The 22,012-nt window shown below is 39.8% G+C and overlaps 2 protein-coding genes across 4 annotated transcripts; one reads left to right on the forward strand and one right to left on the reverse strand.

Moving 5' to 3' along the window:
• Positions 1 to 3: 3 nt before the first annotated feature.
• Positions 4 to 5,142, forward strand: yrdc (yrdC N(6)-threonylcarbamoyltransferase domain containing). Of its 3 annotated transcripts, none has more exons than XM_018698655.1 (7): positions 4 to 92; positions 667 to 891; positions 1,547 to 1,742; positions 2,703 to 2,817; positions 2,895 to 3,035; positions 3,186 to 3,316; positions 4,272 to 5,142. In XM_018698655.1, exons 1-7 carry the CDS (start codon positions 71 to 73, stop codon positions 4,336 to 4,338), a joined length of 897 nt encoding a protein of 298 aa, XP_018554171.1. In that variant the 5' UTR covers positions 4 to 70; the 3' UTR covers positions 4,339 to 5,142. The 3 variants fall into 3 exon arrangements, with proteins under 3 accessions (XP_018554171.1, XP_018554180.1, XP_018554197.1); XM_018698664.1 differs by having other exon boundaries at positions 2,916 to 3,035; XM_018698681.2 differs by having other exon boundaries at positions 27 to 92; positions 764 to 891.
• Positions 4,520 to 21,725, reverse strand: LOC108898662 (glycoprotein endo-alpha-1,2-mannosidase-like protein). The gene is made up of 4 exons (XM_018698631.2): positions 17,701 to 21,725; positions 15,405 to 15,514; positions 8,561 to 8,637; positions 4,520 to 7,640 (listed from the first exon to the last, which is right to left on the reverse strand). The coding sequence occupies exons 1-4, from the start codon at positions 18,209 to 18,211 to the stop codon at positions 7,004 to 7,006; spliced, it is 1,335 nt and encodes a 444-aa protein (XP_018554147.1). The 5' UTR covers positions 18,212 to 21,725; the 3' UTR covers positions 4,520 to 7,003.
• Positions 21,726 to 22,012: the final 287 nt, after the last annotated feature.

Below are 22,012 nucleotides of genomic sequence, written 5' to 3' on the forward strand. Positions count from 1 at the left end.
ACAGGTTACGTAGACTATAAATCACTAAATATGCGGAATGGCTACCTGAGAGTTTGAAGAAATACTATTCATGCCAGAAAATGCTTTTCCAGGTATTTTATTGCATTATTTTCAAACTAAGACAGACACAGTTTAGTGAGCTACGACCACATATTTGAATATCTGTTCATGTGTTTATTTATTTTAGTAATATCAAACTTAAATAAGTAATAAAACAAATGGTTCGGCAGCTCAAAAATAATCTTTTAGTGTTAACATATTAAGAGTTTTTAAGGATATAAGGTGGTAGAGTAGCAAGTCCACGGAGCAATTAGTAGCATTATCTTGCAAAATGTTTCTTGGATATCATCGATTGAGTGATTTGAAATACAAGTATCTATTTAAAAAGCCAAGGAGTATAAATGACTTACAGAAATATCTGTCCGTCCGTTGCTTATTTATGAGACAATTTTGTGGTTGTTCATTTATGGGCCATATGTTAAATAATAAATTATAATTTAATTAAAACTTTGGTCACAAAAAAGTCCCTGAATTAGTTTGTATTGAACATTTCCCGCTCTGTAGTATTAGAAATTCTTTTCTCTTTCGTGCTGCTGGCCCCTTAAGAAGCATGTCGTCATTGTTTGGGGGCGTAACCCGGAAGACGTCTCTAATTTCGTCCGGTAGGAACATGCTCCCCGGCTGTGAAACGACACATCCGCGCCTGTAGCTTTGGTTTTATGAAGTCGGTTTGTAACGTCGCTGTTGAATTGATCAAATCTAGAGGAGCTCACGTTTCAGTCGAAGCTCGTCGACTCGGAGCAGAGATGTGTAAAGAGCTCAAGACCAAAGTGCTGCGTTTACTGCCGCCGACCTCCAACGGGCCGACTATTCATCAGGAGGGCCAAACAGGTGAGCTATATCACAGCTGAAGTACACGTGGGTCCCTGTAGACCGTCTGTTTTTAAAACAGGTGAATGTCTGTGACATGTTTTAGCTACTGAAGAAAGATTTGTCTACGCTGTTTGTCAGTAGACATTGCAGCGTGTTGAATCAGATTCCCGATTTTCCCGTTCGGCCATCTATGATATAGACCTGTCCCACATTGTTTTTAAAGTGGACGTCAACATATATACTGAACTTAGCGTCAGTAGTGAGTTCAGTAGTTTTGGGCAATAAAGTTAACACGCATACACATACAACAAACTTTGATTGATAATGTCAGGTGTCTCTTTATGGCAGGGGTCAGTAATCAGGTTCAACAACACCAAGTGTTGTTCAGTGAGTATTTTGTTCTTTTTATAGTAAACCTGATTTAGTTACTTTAAGGATTATATTTTAGGACAGATGGCATTTTTCTCGTTTGTTAGTCACTGCTGACAGAGTTACAGAAGCTTATGTTGATACTCATTTGGCAAAAAAATGGATAAATAAAATGAAATAAGATAAAGGTGTCACTATATGTGCTGCCCTCATTCCTTAAAATGTTTATAGCCTCTGTTTTGTTATCATGGATGCCTTTGTTGTGGATGATGTCTCATTGACCCTCGTTGTTTTTGAACTGCAGATGGTGCTGAAATCCTGAATCACACAGTTAAGGCCCTGAAGGAGGGCCATGTTGTTGCTGTTCCCACAGACACCATCTATGGCCTGGCATGTCTGGCCCAGAACTCTGAAGCCATCAGAAAAACCTACGACATCAAAGGACGAAATGGACAGAAACCACTGGCCATCTGTGTAGGAGAAATTCAGGATATCTATAAGTAAGTTTTTCCTTTTTTACCACCAGAGTGAGAGGAGGACTGTGATATGGGCCAGTTTTGTTGTTTGGTGTTTTGGAGCGAACATGGCATGCTGATACTTCTAATAGAGCTGTAGTTTTAATGCAGATCTATTTGCAATTTAAAATATCAGTGGTAGCTGTTGTGTGTTCGTGTCAGTCGCTCAGAAGTGTGATGGTCTCCCTCTAGACCTGCTATTTTGCAAAAACATATTAGTCATACACAGAGGAGTCACACGTAGAAGAGGCAGAGATAACATCTCTACACCAACAAGACACATTTTACATTTCAAGCAACAAGCACACCTGTCACAGAAATTCTCCTGAATTCATTAATTAATTGGCTAAATAACTATCCATGTAACTGTGTTTCATTTCTCTGAGGGACGTTTAAACTTTGTCAGAATTCAAATAAATAAATAAATCAGAAGAGACATGCAGGCTGATGGATGGTGAACTACTGAAATACAACATTCTGGTTGCAAGTAACAATTATTTTCATTATTGATGAGTGTGATGATTTTTTTTTTTTTTTTAAATTAATTAATTTTTGTTAATTACTTGGTTTATAAAACCGGCAGAAAAATTTCTCAGAGCCCAAGCTGATGTCATCAATTGCTTGTTTCAGTCCAAAACTCACTGATTTTACAGTATACTATTACATAACACAAAGAAAAACGGCAACAAAAAAAGCCTCTCACAGCTGTGAAGCTGGAACGGGACAATATTTGGCATTTAGCATAGTTTACTTCTCTTTACATTGACTGAATACATAAACACACTAATCATTTCATCAGTTTAAATATAGAACATCTTAGACTGGCAATGCTTTAACAGCGCAGTGACATCTAAAGTTGAATTTCTCAGCATATGACCTACAGTATCACTGGTTATAAAAGAACAGATCAACTCGAACATGGCTTGTTTTTGTTTCTGTGGTCAGGTACTGTAAGGTGAAGGTGCAGAAAGAGCTGTTAGAAGACCTACTGCCTGGTCCAGTCACTCTGGTGTTTGAAAGGTCTGAAGTACTGAACACAGATCTCAACCCCTTTACCTCAGTAGGTCCTCTCCTTTAAGTAGATGTTACTGAAAATAAAATACCAAAGATTCCAAATGATTTATTAATAAATGTCAGTCATGTTTTTGTGTCCCTCAGCTTGTAGGCGTACGCATCCCAGACCATGCCTTTATGAGACGCCTTTGCCAGATGTGTGGGGAGCCACTGGCACTCACAAGTGCCAACATCAGCTCACACACCAGCACTCTGGAAGTACATGTAAGTCGGGCGAGGGGGTGCAGTGCAGTGCGAGTGCATGAAAGAAAAATAATACATGACAAGCTGAGAGATGCTTTTGTCAGAGTCTCATATTCATGATGATTTAAAACATAATCTAGGTTTGAAGGATGTTTGTTTTTTCTTCTGAAGGAGTTCCAGGAGCTCTGGCCCAAACTAGCAGTGGTGGTGGATGGTGGACCAATAGGAGACCAGAGCCGCCTCGGATCAACAGTGGTCGACTTATCAGCACTCGGCAAATACCACATCATCAGGCCAGGCTGGTAAGTTAATTCTGTTACTTGGACCTAATTAGCTTTCACCTCCTGCAGTTCAGTATAATTTTATCTATATAGCGCCAAACCACAACAGAAGTTATTTCAAGGAGCTTTTCATATAAAGCAGGTCTAGACTGTGCTTTTTATATTATATTTACAGAGAGAGACCCAAACAATTCCCACAATGAGCAGCACTAGGTGACAGTGGCAAGACTTCCTTTTAAGAGGCAGAAGCCTCAAGCAGAACCAGACTCGGGGCATGTGGCTTTTTTTCAGAATACCAAAACTGTTAATGATACCCACTAAATTTTCTCTACACTGCACTCTGCATTGTTTACTGGTGGATCTGGGAAGATTAAAGGTGCTATATGTAAGTTCACAAACCTTAAGAAAATACTACTCTAGGGGATTTATTAGGATGTAAAACAGTCTACAGAAGTGAATAGGTGACAGATTAAATTTACATAGTGTAGTGTGACCATGCTTTTAGGTTTCCTGTTAACTTCACAACTCTGTATGAAAATACAGTATATGGACCAAAATTGAGCACAGCCTAATTTCTTAGAAAGAGCCAGTGTTTTTGGTTGACTGCTGTACTCTTTACTGAGGCAACAGCGTCAGCACAGTGTACTGGGAGGATGAGCCACCTGCAGCACCTGCTATCATTATGAATCTCCTGGTAACTGGTAAACAAAATGTGGGCAAGTCTGTGCAGATTTAAACGGACTACTGAAAGTAATCAGGGGTGTTTTGCATTTAATGGCTTGGCTGAAAATGGCTACAGTTTAGTATAGACAGATGTATCTAATGCTTTTCCATGCTCACTAAAAAATACCATATGGAGTCAGTTTGTTGCTTGTACTCTACTCTGTGACCCTCAACTCTACCCCTCCCCCTCCCACACTCAATCTGAAGGACACTCGGCACATTAAACTCAAAATGACTTTAATTCTGTTTCCAGTGCCCTCTCCTCTACGGTTGATGTGCTGGAGCGCAAATACGGACTGTCAGAGGGCTCAAAAGAATGACCTTTGATCTCTCCACACTCCTCAACGCACGCTGAGACGCACAACCAGCTTTGACCCTGGGGCCTCTTGAGAAAAGATGAATCCTTTTCATGTTCATGTAGAAGAATTAGTGTTTCCCAGGAAAGATGAAAACTCACGAACAACTCAAGTCTTAAACCACAGATATTGTTCTGGAGGCTGCTTTAAGGTCTGGGGTTTCTTCTTCTTCTAATGATCATATTTTCTGCCTTACCATGTGTCTACTATCATAGGTTTATGTGGGATTTTAAACTGAGGGTCACAGTTCTTACTATTTATTTAGAAAAATAGAGCAAGGTCAGCTATAACATGGGATCTTTTTTTTTTTTTTGCATAAACAGAAATCTTTATATCTTTTTTTGTATTGTCAAATCAGTGTGGCTTGACTGAGAATACAATGGTTTGAGCTGATATTGTGACTATTTCATTAGTGGTTAAAAGTGTTATGAGCACTGTGACCTGCACTGACTGTGCATCAAATTTTATGAGTCCAGAACTGTTTTTAAATAAATGATTTAATCAGTTTAAATAGTGTGAGGCTTACACTACAATTGGTCACCAGCAAACAGTTACAATAACTCTGTTTTATGTTGTAGATTAAGCTACATTTACAAGTTGGGAAATACTGTAATATTTTGAGCTGTTAGTTTGCACATGGACCAAGTGGATTCAGGTATGAAATTTGTCACTTGCATGTTAAAAACAGGCATTTTTAAAAAATGCTCATTGCCTGATATAAACTTTAACCTTGGCACAGCCACAATAAAACATTTTTTTTCTTCAGTATCATTACTCTCCATCATATATAAAAAGCTATTTGAGACATGCACATCTGTTTTTTATTTTTAGGTCTGGACATTTTACTCATTATTGATTCTTAATGGCATGTGAAATCAAGTGTCTAACTGCATAGAAAAAAAGAAAAGAAAAAAAAAAACGAGCAGAAACCACTCAGAAGTGCCCTTCACACGAAAATCAACCAAAGACACAAAAAGCATACTTTTATTCTCAAAAATTCCTGTCTGACAGTACCTTTTACTTTAATAGACAGCAGGATTTCATCAAATCTAAATCACACAAATCCATACAGCAGAGTGTCCCGTCAGTGGTCCGTTTTTATCTTAAACACTGACCCCTGGCCTCAGCACTTTCAGCTTCTCTTTCTGTGGTTTATACTTGAGTGAAAGAAGGTAATGTGTGCCCACAAAAAACATGGCTTCCTTCCTTAAAGGGAATTACACCAAAATCAGATTAATTCAGGTAGGTCTCTGAATATAATATACTGATAATATAATAATAGAACCTTATGGCCAAGTTTAGTGTAACTGCCCTTTAATGACCTGTCTGACTTGTTTACTTCGACACATGGACATGGACTGACATACTCTGACACTGAAGATCTTTGTTGTTTAGCACAGTGGAGAGAAGCAGTGCTAATCTGCATGCTATAAATGTATAAATACTCAAAGGGTATTTTAGTTTATTTACCAGCTGATATACTTTTCTTGAAGTTTCTCCAAGAGGGGTTTTCACAGATGCAGCCTTTTTGACAGAATTACAACAATCTGAAACCCCATTAAAATACTGCATGAATTGAAATAAAACTTTTAAAGCAACAGTTCAGCATATTGGGAAATTAGCATGATCCCTTTCATGCTGAGAGTTAGATAAGAAGTTTGGAGTAACTGTAAGTTTTGTCAGGTAACAAAGACTCCTGAAAATCACTGTATCTGGTCAAGAAATAGTCCAGCACAAAACAAAAACATTTTTACATTTTGGTTTTTGTATAGATTGAACAAACAAGATATAGTGTGTTGATAAATTAGTTTTAAAGGTGCTGGTGAGTGGATGTTGTTACCGTTAGACAGAATCAGACTAGCTATTTCCCCCCATTTCCAGTTTTTCTGCTAAGACAGACATGAGAGAGGTTTCGATCTTCTCAGCCAAGTGTTTGCCAGAAAGCAAATAAAAATATTTCCCAAAATGCTGAGCTGTTCCTTTAATTTCAGGAGACTCATGTTGAGGATATGGGTTTTTTTTATTATGGCTGCAATAACACCACTCTTCTTTTAATGCCATGTCATCACCATTTTAACAAGCTCTCTGAACACAGGCAAAGACAAGACTAACATTCAACTCATTCTGTTTAAGAACCTCTTGTTGAAAAACCATAGATGTGTCCTGCTGTTGCCATTGCAATCAGCTCTATTTAATGTTAGTGGGGAATGAGGACTTTACATGGTGACACATAGCATTTATTAATATGTCAGGCAGTAGTTTTTCTGATAGTGGGAGTGTTTGAGCTAATTGTGAAACAAGTTGTAATCAGTGAAAAAAGATAGGAGAGATTGGCCTACAGGGCATTTTAGAAGTCTGACCTGTCAATAAAAGTTGGAGCAAAATTCCCCAGACCGACCCGTTAATGCTGCTTTACTCAAGTCAACACAGTCCTGTTCTTGCAGATGAGCGTGTGTGCAATCTTGAACACACACTTTCAGGAGCTCCCAGATCCGGGAGGTAAAAGCATGTCCGTGTACTAACATCTCCACTGATCAGTCTCTACATTGACTCCCCTCTCCTTTGTTATCTTTGATGTGTACACACATATCCACTAGATCATGTTGTTTCAAGTTAGTTTAATGAAAGCTCACATGAGCCACTGCTCCTTCTCTTTGTTGAACTGCTCCGCCCAGCGTCGGGTCAGCTCCAAGTAGTGATCAGGTCCATGTGGCTGATAGTCCAAGTACACGCGGGTCACTGTCTTTTTAGGCATCGCTCTCTCTATCTGAGTCCCCTCGTGCCATTCGTTAAAAGATGTGATGGTGACCATCTCTGGCCTCACATTGAGTGCCGCCTGCAGGGCTGTCTCGTAGTAACGACCGTTCACTCGGTTGCGTGTGTTGTGGTTGTTCCATGGCCGTATGCTGGTGTCTATATAACCAGGTCCCACGCTGGGGATGAAGAGGAGATTGTTGCCGTCACAGAAAGCTTTGATGGCCTTCCAGTTCTGGTGGGAAGAGCCAAATGAGAAGCCGTTGGACGCAAAATAAGTGTACATGCCATCAAAGCCACCTGCAAGGATGTCGTGCTTGTGGCGCTCCTCCACAATCAGGGCGATGAAGATGGAGTCATAAGCTGAGCCGCGCACGCTGTGGGAGCCGGTGGGAGTTAAAAATTCAGCCCAGGACTCTGGAGGAGTTAGGTAGGAGTCGTAGATGTAAAACAGAGGAAGACTCTTCCCTGTGCTGGTGGTGAACTTGTAGAAGGCTCCATGGTCACCATACCTTTAAAGCCAATAAAACAGTAGAATAATCATATGGCAAGTTAGTGCTGAAACAATTACCTGATAAATGATCAGCTGGTTAAGTCAAGAGGCTGGATTGTTCCTTACAGGATCACACAGAAAACAAGCCTTAATAGAAAAGTTGTGGGGCAGAAAATATAAGCGTTCTCCTGAGTCACATGCTAGGTGGGTTCATTAAAACCAATTTAAATGGTTTATTGTGCCCTGAGGAGCATTTATGTGGTCAACAAGTGCCTCTGCAATCTGTATGTAGATTGTTAGACATATTCTGTTTCAAGCTGATAGTAAGACATGAGGATAACACGAGAGGAAAGCAGATGTTGAAGATGGAAAGGGTTTATCTTCTGCAGAACACAAATCTGCTGAAAATGGTGAAGCTATACAAAACTTAAAGAAACATTATGTAACAATTTCACCAGTCATTAAAAGCCAGCATTCATTTCAGAAACCCAACAAAGAACGTTTAAGACTATCAAGAATTCTAAACAGAGTTTGGTGTGTTTGTTACAGCAACAGCACTTTTAGCCCCAGAAGCTAAAAAACACTAATACTACATAAGCAGAAACAAAAGTGGAAACTGTACATCACAAGAAGAAAGTTTATAATTCTTGTTTAAAATTTTTGGGAAACTGAATATCTTTGAGGACTTTGGGCTTTTGGGTTAGGTGCTCCTTTTGAGAGCAACCCCAGTACTAAAGGTTGGAAAAATAGCTTTTGCTTCAAAAACGCATTCATAAGTCATGAAACAGGCCTTACATAATCAAAAATGCTTACTTAGAGTAAAACAGAAGTAGTAAAAGTAGTTTTGTAACTACTGTTTTTTCAACTATGTATGAATTTTTAATGGACTTCTACTTGTGTTGACACAGTGATGGAGAATGCAGTCAGACAAGTGCCTACCTGTCAATGATATACTTGATGTTTTCATGCACACTCTGGTCGTTCCGTCCTCTGTATGGTTGGATGTGAAATGCAACCTGGGAAAATAAGCAGAATGATCACACACATAAAAAGTGATTGACATATGCAGACGATACAAAACATCATATACATACATGCATGTGGACATACATGGGACAGGACCAAGACAGCCTTTTTTGTACTTTGTGGATTAGATTTGTAAATAAGTCATCATTTTATTTTATTTATTTATTCATTTGCCAGGGACACACATGCACATTAATTAACACTGCAGTTTACACTTTAACATAAATGTGCCGGAGTTAGCTAAGAAGCTAATATTCATCCTTCGTCCCTGAGCAGGTTAAAAAAAACGATGCCACAGCCAGCACTTACAGGTGACCTTAGCGAGTACTGACTATGAGTTTTCAATCAATTTCAATGGCTGCAAAACAAGTGAGTCATTTAAGTATAGCGTGACTTCAGGCACCTAGTTTCTCTACCCTAGTGCCATGTCACAGATGACTGTATTTGTTAAATGTTTTCTAAAAACCTGTAAAATTAAGAGTAACACTGAAATACTTCTGACTTAGTGCCATCAGATCCTTTTGGTTTGGATGTGGCTGTAAAGAGACATGTTTTCACTCTGTTTTAGTTTCCTGACAAACTCTGTCACACTGTAGAAAACTGTTTTTCACCCTGAGTTGTGCCTCTCCAGATGGAGACTTTTGTAACACTCAGATAATGGCTCTGTAAGAAATGGGAATTTATAATCGATGAACAAAAGCAGCAGAGGAACAAGGGACCTGAAGTGACATGAACACAAAAAGTTGAATATTTTAAAGCATGGCCTGAGAATCCACTGACTTTGAATAATGTATGATCAAAGTGAAACACTTTTCTTCTCTGGCAGTGGACACCCAAGGGGAACAATGTGAAGGAAAATGGCTTTTTGAGATGATGGAGGCCAACAGCAACTAAATGGATGCAAGATGTCATCAGTTGAACTGACACAAGGGTGAAAACCTACAATGTGGAGCTCCTGTCTTATTCCTGATATAAACCCAAGGTAAGCCTGCATTTGGTCCAACATTTAGCTTAAAAAGCAGCCATTATATAGCAACAAATTTAAATGAAAAAGCATTTTTTGTTCACTGCATTTAATCTTTGTTAGTTGTTGTAATGGTGTACCAAGTGTCAGTTAAAATGGTTTAGTATCAGGAAGCTGCATTGCAGAGTTTTTCTGTGGAAAAATGTCTGTTGGCAACAGTGAGTATGTTACTGTGACATTGACCGTAAGTGTACCAGTGGATTTAAGTGATGTTTGGAAAAGACTAAAGCCTTGCAAACTGTTTTAAACTGCAGATGTCTATAGATAAACTGCCAGTATCTATAGACAGGAAGCAAAAAAACAGAGTCACTTATGCCACTAATGATAATGCTTTAGTGCTTTTATGTGCACCAAAATGTACACTTTGATGGTGAAAGATGCATTGAAGAGGTATGGGGGAAGAGAGATCCTGGCTGTCTGTATTTATGAAGCCATAACTCTCTGGACTTCTTGTGAAGTAAATGCCTACTGAAGTGAGATTAAACACAAACCTATTTTGAAAAGCTCTGGGGTATTAGAGGACACAAAGCCACATAGTAATCATTGATGGGGGGGTTCTGCTCTCCTGTTCACTGCAGCAGAGTGTAGGCCACTAGAAAACTAAACTCATTTTCCAAACACACTGGCCCATTACTCTGTGGTAATTTAGAGGTAAATGAGACAGAGTCGACGCATTTTGATACCTCATAAACATTGACAGCATGAGCCTGGAACAATCCCAGCGTGATTTATGCTGAGCAGAATGGAATTTAGTGCCATGTCATGCAGAAAGCGCTAAGGGAGGGATCTGAGCCAACATAAAGACAAAGGTCCAGACCTTTATGAAAATTAGATCAGTTTGAACAAAACGGAGCATTTCTTTACTCAAGATTGTCAGTTTCATTCTGTGGTCAAAGCCAGTGGATGCAGATACCGACGTAAGGTCGCCAAAGACTGCACGTAGCTACTCTGCATCTGGAAACAAGAAAGTGTGGCTGATGCCATCATTGGGCACCCATGGGCCATATTCCCCAACGTACATGCAACTACATGGCCTACTTACTAGATAGAACTTTTACAGCCCCTCAGGGTGTAAATTGTTCAGAGGCATACTGAGTCATAGGACCCATGATGCACATTTCCCCTCTGTTCCTTCCCTCCTGCACCCTGCTTCCAACTCCCCACCCCCTGTCCCCACCAAACCGCCCCCACCCTCCCCTGGGCAGAAGGACTATTTCAGCTCCTCTTCAAGCTGAGGTCGAGCAGCAGCACTGCTGTGGAGGCTCCATGTGATCTGCTCTCCAACCCAACAGCCATACACAATACATGATACACGAGCTGCGTGTGGGTGCTGCTGAAATGCTGTTCAACTTATATAATAGTTAAAAAAAATACATTGCTTTCTTTTGTGGTGTTACCCAAAGAGGCATCTGTGTGTTTTTAGCTATGTGCAGTGGGACTGCCGGTGTGGTGGATTTGTTTTTGCCAGGTTTGCTCTGCTCCCATTTTCATTCATCTCCATTTTTACTGTTGAATATGCACTTAGGCCAAATGTGTAATTTAGTGTATTTCTCTTATCTAAAGCTATGTACACCACAATAGGTGCATACTTAGCCAATGCTGGCAAGGCTGCATTACCAACCAGGCAAAACTGGCATCTACCCTGGGTCCCCACACACCCAGGAATTCCAGAAGCACAGGTCACTTGGTTTTCATTAAACTATAGACAGTATCAAAGACTGTATCAAAATCTTCTTTTAAGATAGTCCCTAATAGGTTAACTTGTCCATTAATCATGGAATGGTTACTGTCATATTCATGCCCCATGAAGCTCAAAGACTCACATGCTGCCTTTGATTGCTCTGTCAAGCACTGAGTTAGGAAGAGCGCCAAGCTCATTGTAATCCTCATTCTCAGTTAGGAGGAGTGCTGTTGCAACAAACAAAGCCAAACAGTACAGGACAGGGAAGGGTGGAGATATCAGATGGAAACCAAAGCACCCACAGACAGGTATCCTATCCTTCTCTCACAGAATAAAAGTTTATAGTGTGTTTTAAATGAGAGTATTCCTGAGAGTTCATTCCTCCCAGTGCTTTCTTTCTTTACTAATATTTGCGAAATTATACACTAGACTCTCCAAAGGCCTGATCTTTCAAAACAATGCTGCTCACGTATTCTCTTCTCAGATTAGCTGGTAGCCACTTTGCTGCTACAAACGGATATGTGTGTTTCCTGAATCCTGATCTGATACATTTTTGGCTGTTGCCACTGCTCCTGTGAGACCATCTGTCGCTGTCTTCCCCACTTGGGCTTCCCTCCCTCTTTTTAGCCTCTTAGTAGAAAAGAGCAAAGAAATTATTTAATGTTGTTGCTTTCGCATTAGTGGTTCCAGATGATCTGAGCCAAAGTTCTTTACCTTGTCAGCGTTTTGTTGAGATTATGCAAGAGGAAGCACTTCAAAGATAAATGTCCTTCTGTGCAGAGGGAGTGGGAGGAGTTCATCAAAAACAAGGAGAACTGGGAGAGGATGTTTAGAAACCCTGCATTCAACATGTTACTGTACATGCAATTTTATTCTAAAGCTTTCTTCTATAAGACACAAAGACAAGCAGCCCCTTATTTTAAAGAAATACTAAAAGTGATTTGTAGAAAGCATGTCACAGTCTGTTTTTCCACACACGCCTCCTCCTCGCTTTTTATGGTAATGTCATGCTAGCTGGGTCACTGATGACAATAAAGTGTGGCATTAAATTCAATCTATTAGCTTCTCTCCTGACAGCGTTATGCACAAAACCTCATCAGCTCAGTGTTGCATATCTAATCCCGTCGTTCTTGTCGTGCCCTCGCAGAGATACATTATTTCTTTGCCTGCAGCCAAACATCAGAATAAACAAGTGTGATATCAAATCTGACAGGCTGGCCTAACAAACCTACTGCCTCTCCTCAGACTTGTTTAGAAAGAGGACGAGGTCAATATGTGTCACATCGCTGCCAGAAAATAAATTATCTTTATCTTCACATCAGGATACAGACTCTGAAATTAACTGTGTTACAATGATTATCCTTCCAGTTACTTTATTTGCAATTAACCTTGGTGATAACTTTAGCAAGCTGTAAATACAACTTGTTTATTTGTAGGCTTTGTGGTTATTTTTAGTCCTATACATAACTCAATACACCTGTATAAATACAATTACATGTGTAACCTGCTGACGTCAACACAGATATATGAAGCTTGCTTTGGGAGAGCAGTGATTTTCAGAGTTTCAGAACTGTGTGTCACCTCTCCAATATGGGCAGGAGTGTTTCCTTTAAATAAACACGGACTCAAAAAGTAACAAGTAACAAGAAAATCTCAATACTATGGCCTCAGTGTCAAAATAGTTGCCTGTTGCAATTCCCCAAGTTACATCTTAATAACACTGTTTTATTTGATCAAAACAGTAAAATATGCCTATATATTTGCTTACAGTTATATATAACAAAGGAAAGCATCAAATCCTCATATTTAAGACGCTGGAACTAGAGAATGTTCAACTACTGAAACAATCGATGCCAATAACTGTTTTATGCAGATCAAGTAATTTATTAAACAACTTATAGTTTCATCTCTAAAAATCATAGTAACTCAAACAAAGCCTTACAGTAATGCTGATGCTTTGTGCTTTCTTTTTCTTTTTCAGCAAAGACCCGTGAAGGGTTTATCTTGTTTCTGGTCCCCTAGCATGTCATTGGTCTGAATTTTCTTTACTTAAATATGTAGTGTTGTGCTAATGCTGTTGGTGCATTATTAATGGCACCTGCTTTGACATAGGAAAAGTCTTACAAGCTTATCTCTCTTACATGTAATTTCAAATTCAGTTATACAGAAAGAATGGCCCCTGAGTAGCTTTTGATCAGTACATAAGCACGTGCACACATCTCTGTTTAACTCATTTTACAGAAATTTTGTATAATTTTGTATCTCTCTCTCTCCCACTGTCTTCCTTTTACGCTCTCTCGATCTGAATCTGTCGAGCATCTGACTGAATTGTATCGCATTACGAGCAAGGGTTTCCCGTAAAAGTTTAATAAGCCTGTGATACAGTGACAGGAGGCAGAGGGACCAACATGGATGGCAGTTATTTTCTCCATCGTAACATTTTCCGACCTAATTGGCAATTGGTCATGTGGTTTTGCTGCTCCCCCACCTCTCCACCCTGGTGATGTGCTCCCGAGCTCATTCAGTCCTCACTGAACAACTGATCCAACAGCAGCAGCAGCTCTTTGACCCTTTTTTCACTCTAATGCTGGGGATGTCATTGCAGCTGAAAACATCCGGAGTCAAACCCCTGAGTAGCAGAGACAGCTTTATAGGAGACACAGCAGAACAAGCTGAGCTTAAGCAGCAGCTCTCAATCTTACTCTCCAGTGGCAATGGGAAACTGCAGTTTCCATCTATAAGTCACCGCAGCACAACGGCTGGTTTGAGATTACAATCCTGAGCGGTGTAAAGCTCACTGCTCATCTCTGTGAAGCATCAATAATCCTTTTCTGGCTCTTGTGTCACTGTGCTTGAAGTGGGATAAATGGATGAAGAGATAATGGACAGACAATCATATTTACTCACTGAACCTCAGCCTCATTCATATTCTGGCAAACATTCAGAAATAAAGTAATGGGTATCTCTCCAGGCATTGACATCTGAGTTCAACAAACTTACACAATTAGGCTAATTAAATACTATATGGCACAATGTCTGTGTCAGTTGTAGTCTTTCTGTAGTTTAGTTTGTAGTGTGTGAAAGCTGGTTATCTGCACCTAAACTGTGCCTGAAAATAATGTACCCCTAAGTAAAAAGGTTACTGTTCTTGCGTACAGACATAACCCTGGTCTCAATCACAAACAAAGTTACTCAGGTTGTCTCCATGACAACACAATTATTGGACTGAAAGTCAGGTGCAGTTTTTAGCACTTGGACTTTTGTATGATGTAATTGCCAAGGTTGTGTGAAGATTAAGTCCAGTACAGACCAAAACACTAATGGAGAGCATCAAGGCTCTGTGCTTGGCCTGCTTTTATTTTCTCTTTACATAAATAGTTTTGGTGTTAATGCACATGAAACTTAATACTATGCTACGCAGATGATATTATGTTGTATAGCTGTGGATCTTATCTCCAAGATAAACTTTACAAACACAGTCGGCCTTTAATGTTTTTGCCATCTCAACTCAAACAACTGCTGAAAGCAGGTAAACTCTATGGTGAATGCTTCTATTGTTAATTGTGTGTGTTATTAGCCTGCTTTAATTCTTATATTAATATTATCACGTCTCTAGTAATGTTTTCTGTTGTCTGATTTTGTATTATGTCTGATTTTATCTGCAAATATTTTTGCTGCTGTTGTAGCTCAGTCTTCCACGCAGAAGAAGCTTGTCTACTGGCATTTACCAGGTTAAAAGCAGGCTTAATTAATAAAAAGGGGGAAAAAGTTTTAAATGCCCACCACAAAGTCTATATCAGCATTATTGCTGGGGAAACCAACTCTTCCATCTATAGCTGTTGAATTAAAATGGACAAATAATTGAAAAATCAACACTCATTTTCCTGTGACTGCTTGGTGTATGCAGTGAGAACTGAGCTGAATATCATGCCTCAGAATAGATTTGATTCATTGCTCTCTTTTGGAATCTTGGACTCTTTCCCTGCTTTGTTTCAGGTCTTACACACACACACACACACACACACATTCAAAATGTGCTGATGTCTTTTTACCTTGAGGTTGTGTCTATATGCAGCATCCAGTACAGCTGGTACCAAATCCTCAGCGGGTTCCCCATTGTCGTCAGCCAGACCGGGAGGATACCAGGACACAACCAGAACCCCTGGAGATACACAGAAACATGTGAGTCTGATCATCAATTCAGGACCAAAGACACTGGCTAATACCTCAGAGAGCGCTGTTATCTGCTGAGAACATCTGTCCAAACTGAAAATGTGAACTTATGCATTGTTGGAATGATGTATAGATTTCATGCTGATTGTAAGAAATGTTGACAATCCTGTGGGGAGAAATAGAGGTGAAACACTTTTGCTTTCATTAATCTACAGTGAGACTTTCACACAGCCCTTCACACAGTTTTACAAACCCATTTGAGATCGCTGAATGAAGACAGTCAGTTGTGCTTTTACTGAAAGCACTGTAAAAAAAATCTACCCTGGTAATCCATTAGGCTAATCACTGTACACAGGGCTTAAAAAGATGCTGGTCAGATTTGTGGTAATACGCTGTATGCATGAATCGATAATGAGACAGTGGGCCCTTAGGCACAGTTATGCAAATGGCCCCTGACACCTACTAGACAGGAGGCAAGACGTAAAATGACCACAAACAGCATTGTTCTGTATCTACTTGTGGTAATTTTACATGCTTGTGTTCATTTTGTGTCCCTTTGTGGGCATTTTGGAGGTTTTATAGTTGTTTTTTGCTTCTTTGTGGTAATGTTTTCATCTCTTTGAGATATTTTTTGCATCTCTCTCTAGTCATTTTTGTCTCTTTGTGTCTCCCAGTATCAGTTCAGTAATCCATCCGTGGCTGTATTGAGAAGAGTTGATTGTTTTTATCTGAATGCTCACCTGCCCATCACCCATGCCTTTCACCTGATTGATGAATATGCGCCTGTCATTTTAAGACCATTTATTATGTCTTGTTTTAGTTGCAATCTCTCTGCATAGCTGGAGTTTGTGACAGCTCATAAATTCCAGTAGAGAAATGCTTGCACATTGGATTTGCACTCAGAGCTAATTCATTAAACTCATGTCTGCTTGGAGCTGAGGAGCTGTGGGGACTATTAGATTACAATGCTGAACTATGTCTGTGTGTATTGAAGAATATGGCTGCTGCTATTCATTTTATTTAAGGCCCTCTGAAGTGGCAGGGGATCAGTCATCACGCCAAGTGAACTATTTAGACTCAGGCTGGCTGTGGTGTCTAATTAAATGGATTGTTTGTTGTTGTTTTTTTTTTAAACTGAGTGTTGTGAGCCAGCCGTGCCGTGATCCATCTGTCAGGGCGGTGAGGTTTCAGAGGGTTGGATGGCCTGGTCATCATTCCGGATGGTGTACAATAACCTACTGAGCAGGAGGACAGAAACATCAGGGCCTATCATGTGTTGGCTGCTGATGGCTGGACACATGGGGCGGTTACTCGACACCAGACTACAGGACGCTACTGTCTTTTTAGGGAAGCAGCACATGTTTTTGAAAAGACAACATACTGTGCCTGTTAATATTTCATGAGACATCCAAAAAAGGGTCTAAGCCTGAAATGGAGATAAGGGACATTAGAGCTGGGTGATAATTTAACTTCATTACACACCCTTTGAATTAACCTTAATTCATTCCCCTTAGAGATTTCAAATCTCTATCATTATTGTTATTATTGTTATCATTAAGTCTGTCCATCACTTAATTATTGGTTGTCTGATTATAAATGTCTCATTCTCAGGTGAATGAAGAAAGAGAGAAAAGGGGAGAAAAGATCTTAATCTCAGAGATACTAACCATCTAAATAGTTATTACAAATGCCATTTATTGACACTAAATCGAAATTTATCATAATGATAAGCCAATATTGTGTTATTATTTTTGCCTACAGTATTTCTATTAATTGGAGTAATGATCACAAAACATACTAAATTAGTTACTGACGTTTTTAAAATGAGGATGTTGAAACTCATTCTTAAGTTTCCTGTCTCAGATTTTAAACTCAGGATGATGGGCTACTTATATAGACCAAAGAAGTTGATCTTCAGATAAGCAGGGTTTCCATAGTTAGAAAGTTTCTCTCTGTGCTGCAGGGGGAGGAAAGCTTTCAGCTGAGCGTGAGGGGAGCTGTCCAGTGGATGTGTGGTGCTGAAAATGTTTAGTGCCCCTCAAGAGAAAAGGAGGCAACTTTGCGCTTTAAGAAGCCAGATTTCTGCGCAGCTGCTGAGCACAAAAGAAAACACAACACTCAGCTCTTCTCTCTCCAAGAAAATTCAGGGTACCCCGTGCATCTCTGAAACTGTACCTGCTGCAGATGCTCCGATCTGTTCCATGTGGGACTCCAACACGTCCGGGTCCCTGGAGCTGTACGGATTTAGTTCGGGGTAGAAACTGGAGCCGATGTCTTCAGGTGGCATGTGTCGCCCTCTCGGGTAGCTGGATGCGATTTTGGGGTCCCAGTGTGGCACCAGGATGTGGTCCCAGTGGATGTACTTGCCGTCCATGTGTGGGTTGCCGTACCAGATGTAGTAAAAAATGTGGACATCATAAAATACGCTCCCCTCGGGTCCGGAGTTGGACAAAACTGCCTTGGTGTTGCTGCCAGCCGGGCGGGCTTGACCCGGGGACGCGGTGGCGTCACGAGCCACGGAACGCCGGTCCATCTTTCCCCCTATCATCGGCAGGAGCTCCAAGCCCGGAGCCAGATCCGAGAAACCGTCACTAGGCTTCAGGGTCCTCAATCCCATCATGGTCCCAAAGATGAATAGCGTAAAGAGAAACAGAGCTACACACGCTTTCCTCCGAAGCCGTGCCATGTTGGGCTGGAGTGGCAGGAGTTGCAGGCGGCGTGAACGGGACCGGGAGCGCAAATAAACCTCTCTGTGTCCTGTTTCTGCTTTCCCCGAACCGAGACTTCACCTCACAGCCTATGAGCTTCTCTTCATAATGCCCTGCATGACATCTACATAAATGTGCACATCCTTCTGATTTCACAGCCAGAAAGCGGCTACATGATTGCAGTCCAGTCGCAGCAGACTACTTGACGCAGTTAGCGGTGGGATTTTTAACTTTGTTCTGCAGCTTCATGTTTCGCATTCTGCTGAGCTGCAGCCTGTGAGGGATCACCGCAACAGAAACTCACTTCCAAGCAAGCAAAGCGCTTGCTCTGTCTGTTAATGTGTCTCCCACCCTCTGCTCCTGGAGGAACTGCTGGTGCCAGAACGAACAGTCCCGGTGATGTTCCCGAAGACGCGTTACACTGATCTCTCCACTCGCTCTCTCTCGCTCTCTCTCTCTCTCTCTCTCTCTCACACACACACACACACACACACACAAGTGTCTTAACGCCGCCAGCTGGCTGTGTTGTCCCGCCCAGGAGCTGATACCATCCGCCCGACACCCGGCAGATGACCAGCGTCAAGATGCAGCGTGATGCTCTCTGGTAATGTCAGATGGATCTTCCAGCCTCCGTGGTTGGTTGGTTGCTTATTTAAACAGCGCATTTTGGATATTAGAGAGGCGGGACTCTTCTGACGAGTGGCTGCGGATCCTTGCGCAGCCAGAAATATTATATTTAAGATAAAGAGAGGGAAAAACATATAAATACAGTCTGCAGATCAGCGAGAGAGATCAAGTTAGGCTATAAAATCTTGTCATTGTGTCAGAGGCGAAGTCACCATGACTCATCAGAGTCTCATCTCTCAACTACAGACACAATATAAAATGTCGTGATATTTTGTAAAGTTAGGACTCCAGTCTGTTTGATTATTGATTACCTGACTCTCTGATTCGCCCTGTGCTGTGAGTTCAGATTTATACTGACATCTAGAGGCCATTTCATAGAACACACGGCAACTTTACCTTGCTACTTTCAGGGGCTGCCGGAAATTATCACACCCCTAGAGGTCTAGATGGTGTAATGTGCAGTTCAATGGGCGGAGAGATCGGGAAACTTGCGGCAAAAATGTATTTGTTTGTTTGTTTGTTTATTTGTTGTATATTTCCCGTCCTGGAAACCAGTCAACTATCAATTTCTCCTTATAATTTTTTTTATTATTCAGTTTGATCAACAGAAGGAGATTATAATTGTATTTATTACTCCAAACTTTGAATAAAATGAATGTGTTAGCCCGCTTATTTGAGAGAAACATATCGCCAGAACCATGTATTATATTGTTTGCTTTCATTCTCACAAAGGAAAAATAAAAAATAAAAAGTTAAAATATCAGATCAACGGCTAAATTAAAATCTCATAGAGCGTTGAGTAAAGTCAGAATAAGAGACAGCCATCTTTGCAATCCATCAGCTTGTTACACCTTATTGGCTGGAGTCCAGCACACTGGGATCCAAACGCCTTGGCTGCCGGCCAAGATGATATGAGGCAGCACTTGGGAGGCACTGACCCTTCCACTGGAAATGATCTGATTTGCTGACACCTCATTAGATTGTTTTCCTTGTCCGCTAAACAGTTTAATTTGAGCAGGGGACAGATGGACAAATGCCCTCATGCAACCTGGGTTTTAAATTATTTGTTTTTTAAATTTAAAATTCATTTTGAAATGATTGACCTTTTCCAGACACGTGTCCAACAATATCTACCCTCTCATTCATTACAGTGAAACCGACTGTGGAGCTCTGCTGCTTTTAACCAGAGGGAAATGGGTATATGAAGTAGATGAAAGAATTTCTATTTATTTGTTTTGTAAAATTGTGAGAATATTCTGTAGGAGTTGCCAGAGTTTTAGTGTGAAATTCTGACCCGCCAAGTAAAAGGAGAGGGAGCTAAAATATGTATTAGTGACCATAAAATATATATATATATATATTTAAAATATTTTGTGCCACTGTAAAGATGATGTGTTCAGGGATCGAAGTCAGTCATTGTAACTTTCCTTCTTTCTTTCCTCAGATTTATTGTTAAAATGACTAAAATATGTGTCAGGTTATTTCATTTAAATGATATTTATACGTCAGGAAATAGTAAATTAGAGGATAACTACACGACAAACTATATCAGGATTATGATTGTATATAAATTATTTTGCAGATTAAAAAATATCACGGAAAAACCCCCCTCTCTTTCGCCATTGTCCATGTCAGCTTCATAGATAAAATATAATTTTCTAATAAATAAATAAGATGAAATGATTGGTTCAAAGTTAAAATGATCCGTAGACTAAACAAGGAAAAGCAAGGACGTTAATAGACTACATGCTTCGATAAATTAAAATAGCGTATATTCGGCTTTATAGAAAAAGTCAAATATTTAAATTTCTCCCTTTTAATATCTTGTAGGTCTACAGCCATTTCCTCCTGGCTTCAGGTGTATGTTTGGTTTTAGATTGTAACATAAGTTTTATTTAAATTTAAAGCTCTGATATGGAGCCTGTTTCTCTCTGATCTGTGCTGTCATCATTTCTGTGATTTAGCATGGTTAATGCTCCCAGTTGTGTCATGTTTAGGTTTACATATACACGAGTTTTACGGGTCCACAAGGGGTCGTCGTGGTAGTTGCGTTGAAATAGACAGGTCACACGGTGTGTAGTTCCACAGAGGTGGAGCTGCTGCTTCAATTCAGAAAAAACAAAACAGGCTGCTAAATTGTTAAGATAATTTCAAAGTTAATCTCCTCAAATTTGTACATGTACCAATATATAAACTTATAAATTATGAAGGTCGACATCTATACAATCTATTCATTCATTTACCAAAAGTACAAATATAAACTCTATAAATAAATCAAATATTTGCATTTTTTTTAATTTATTTATATTATAGGCCATGTATATTACAATTTTATATTTTGTTTTAACTTTGGTTGACAGTGACGTGCATTAGTGTGTTTTGTGCCACCATGTTTGTAAATAAAATGATAATAGAAAATTATGAATAAAATAATGTAGCTATATTTGAAGTTATTTCAGGTTTCGACTATTTAAGTTTGGGCTCGGTTAGAAGATCACTTTCCTCTTGTCTTTGATTCATCCATCATCCCACAAGGACACGAGTCAACATTTTAACATGATGTGATCAATCACTATTGATCTGTGAATTCGTTGGACCAGCCTGGCTTGTTTTCATGCTGCCACCATTTTTTTTTCTTTCCTTTCTTTTTTCTTAACTTAACTCCCCGCTTTCATTTTAGCTCATCGCCTCGATGGTTTGACTCAGTTTAGCTGTTCCTCCTCTGCTGCATGGAAAGAAAAAAAACCCTCCCCCTCCACGTTTCATCTGGATTACCATTACAAACCTTTCTTTGGCATGTTACAACAGCAGCTAACCAACCTCAGTGATCACAAGGAAACCAATGCACACACACACACACACACATTACAGGAGACAAAATATGAGATAACATGCAGTGCTATAAACTAAAACTCCTCCTGTAAAAATATATAATTGATCAGTAATTCTAAAATTGCAATTTGATTTTTTTAAATCAAGCAAAACCTTTTCTCTTCCACTTTGAGTACATGTACTGTAAGCATTTACATATAATTTAAAACATAAGGGCTATCACTAAATTAAAATTCTTCCCATATTAGTGTCAGAATTCAAACCATTTTTGGACAGGACACTAGTCTTTTCAGAAATATGTGAATTAAGAGCAGGTTTAT

This window comes from Lates calcarifer, linkage group LG15, assembly GCF_001640805.2.
Source record: "Lates calcarifer isolate ASB-BC8 linkage group LG15, TLL_Latcal_v3, whole genome shotgun sequence".
NCBI classification, from domain to species: Eukaryota; Metazoa; Chordata; class Actinopteri; family Centropomidae; genus Lates; species Lates calcarifer.

Excerpts from the sequence above, each read along its gene's own strand:
- LOC108898662 (XM_018698631.2), bottom strand. The coding sequence starts at position 18,211 with ATGGCACGGCTTCGGAGGAAAGCGTGTGTAGCTCTGTTTCTCTTTACG. Across the intron at positions 8,638-15,404 it reads CATATAGACACAACCTCAAG|GTTGCATTTCACATCCAACC; the intron begins GTAAAAAGACAT and ends TTATTTTCCCAG. Across the intron at positions 7,641-8,560 it reads ATCAAGTATATCATTGACAG|GTATGGTGACCATGGAGCCT; the intron begins GTAGGCACTTGT and ends TTGGCTTTAAAG.
- yrdc (XM_018698655.1), top strand. The coding sequence starts at position 71 with ATGCCAGAAAATGCTTTTCCAG. Across the intron at positions 892-1,546 it reads TCATCAGGAGGGCCAAACAG|ATGGTGCTGAAATCCTGAAT; the intron begins GTGAGCTATATC and ends TTTGAACTGCAG. Across the intron at positions 3,036-3,185 it reads CCAGCACTCTGGAAGTACAT|GAGTTCCAGGAGCTCTGGCC; the intron begins GTAAGTCGGGCG and ends TTTCTTCTGAAG.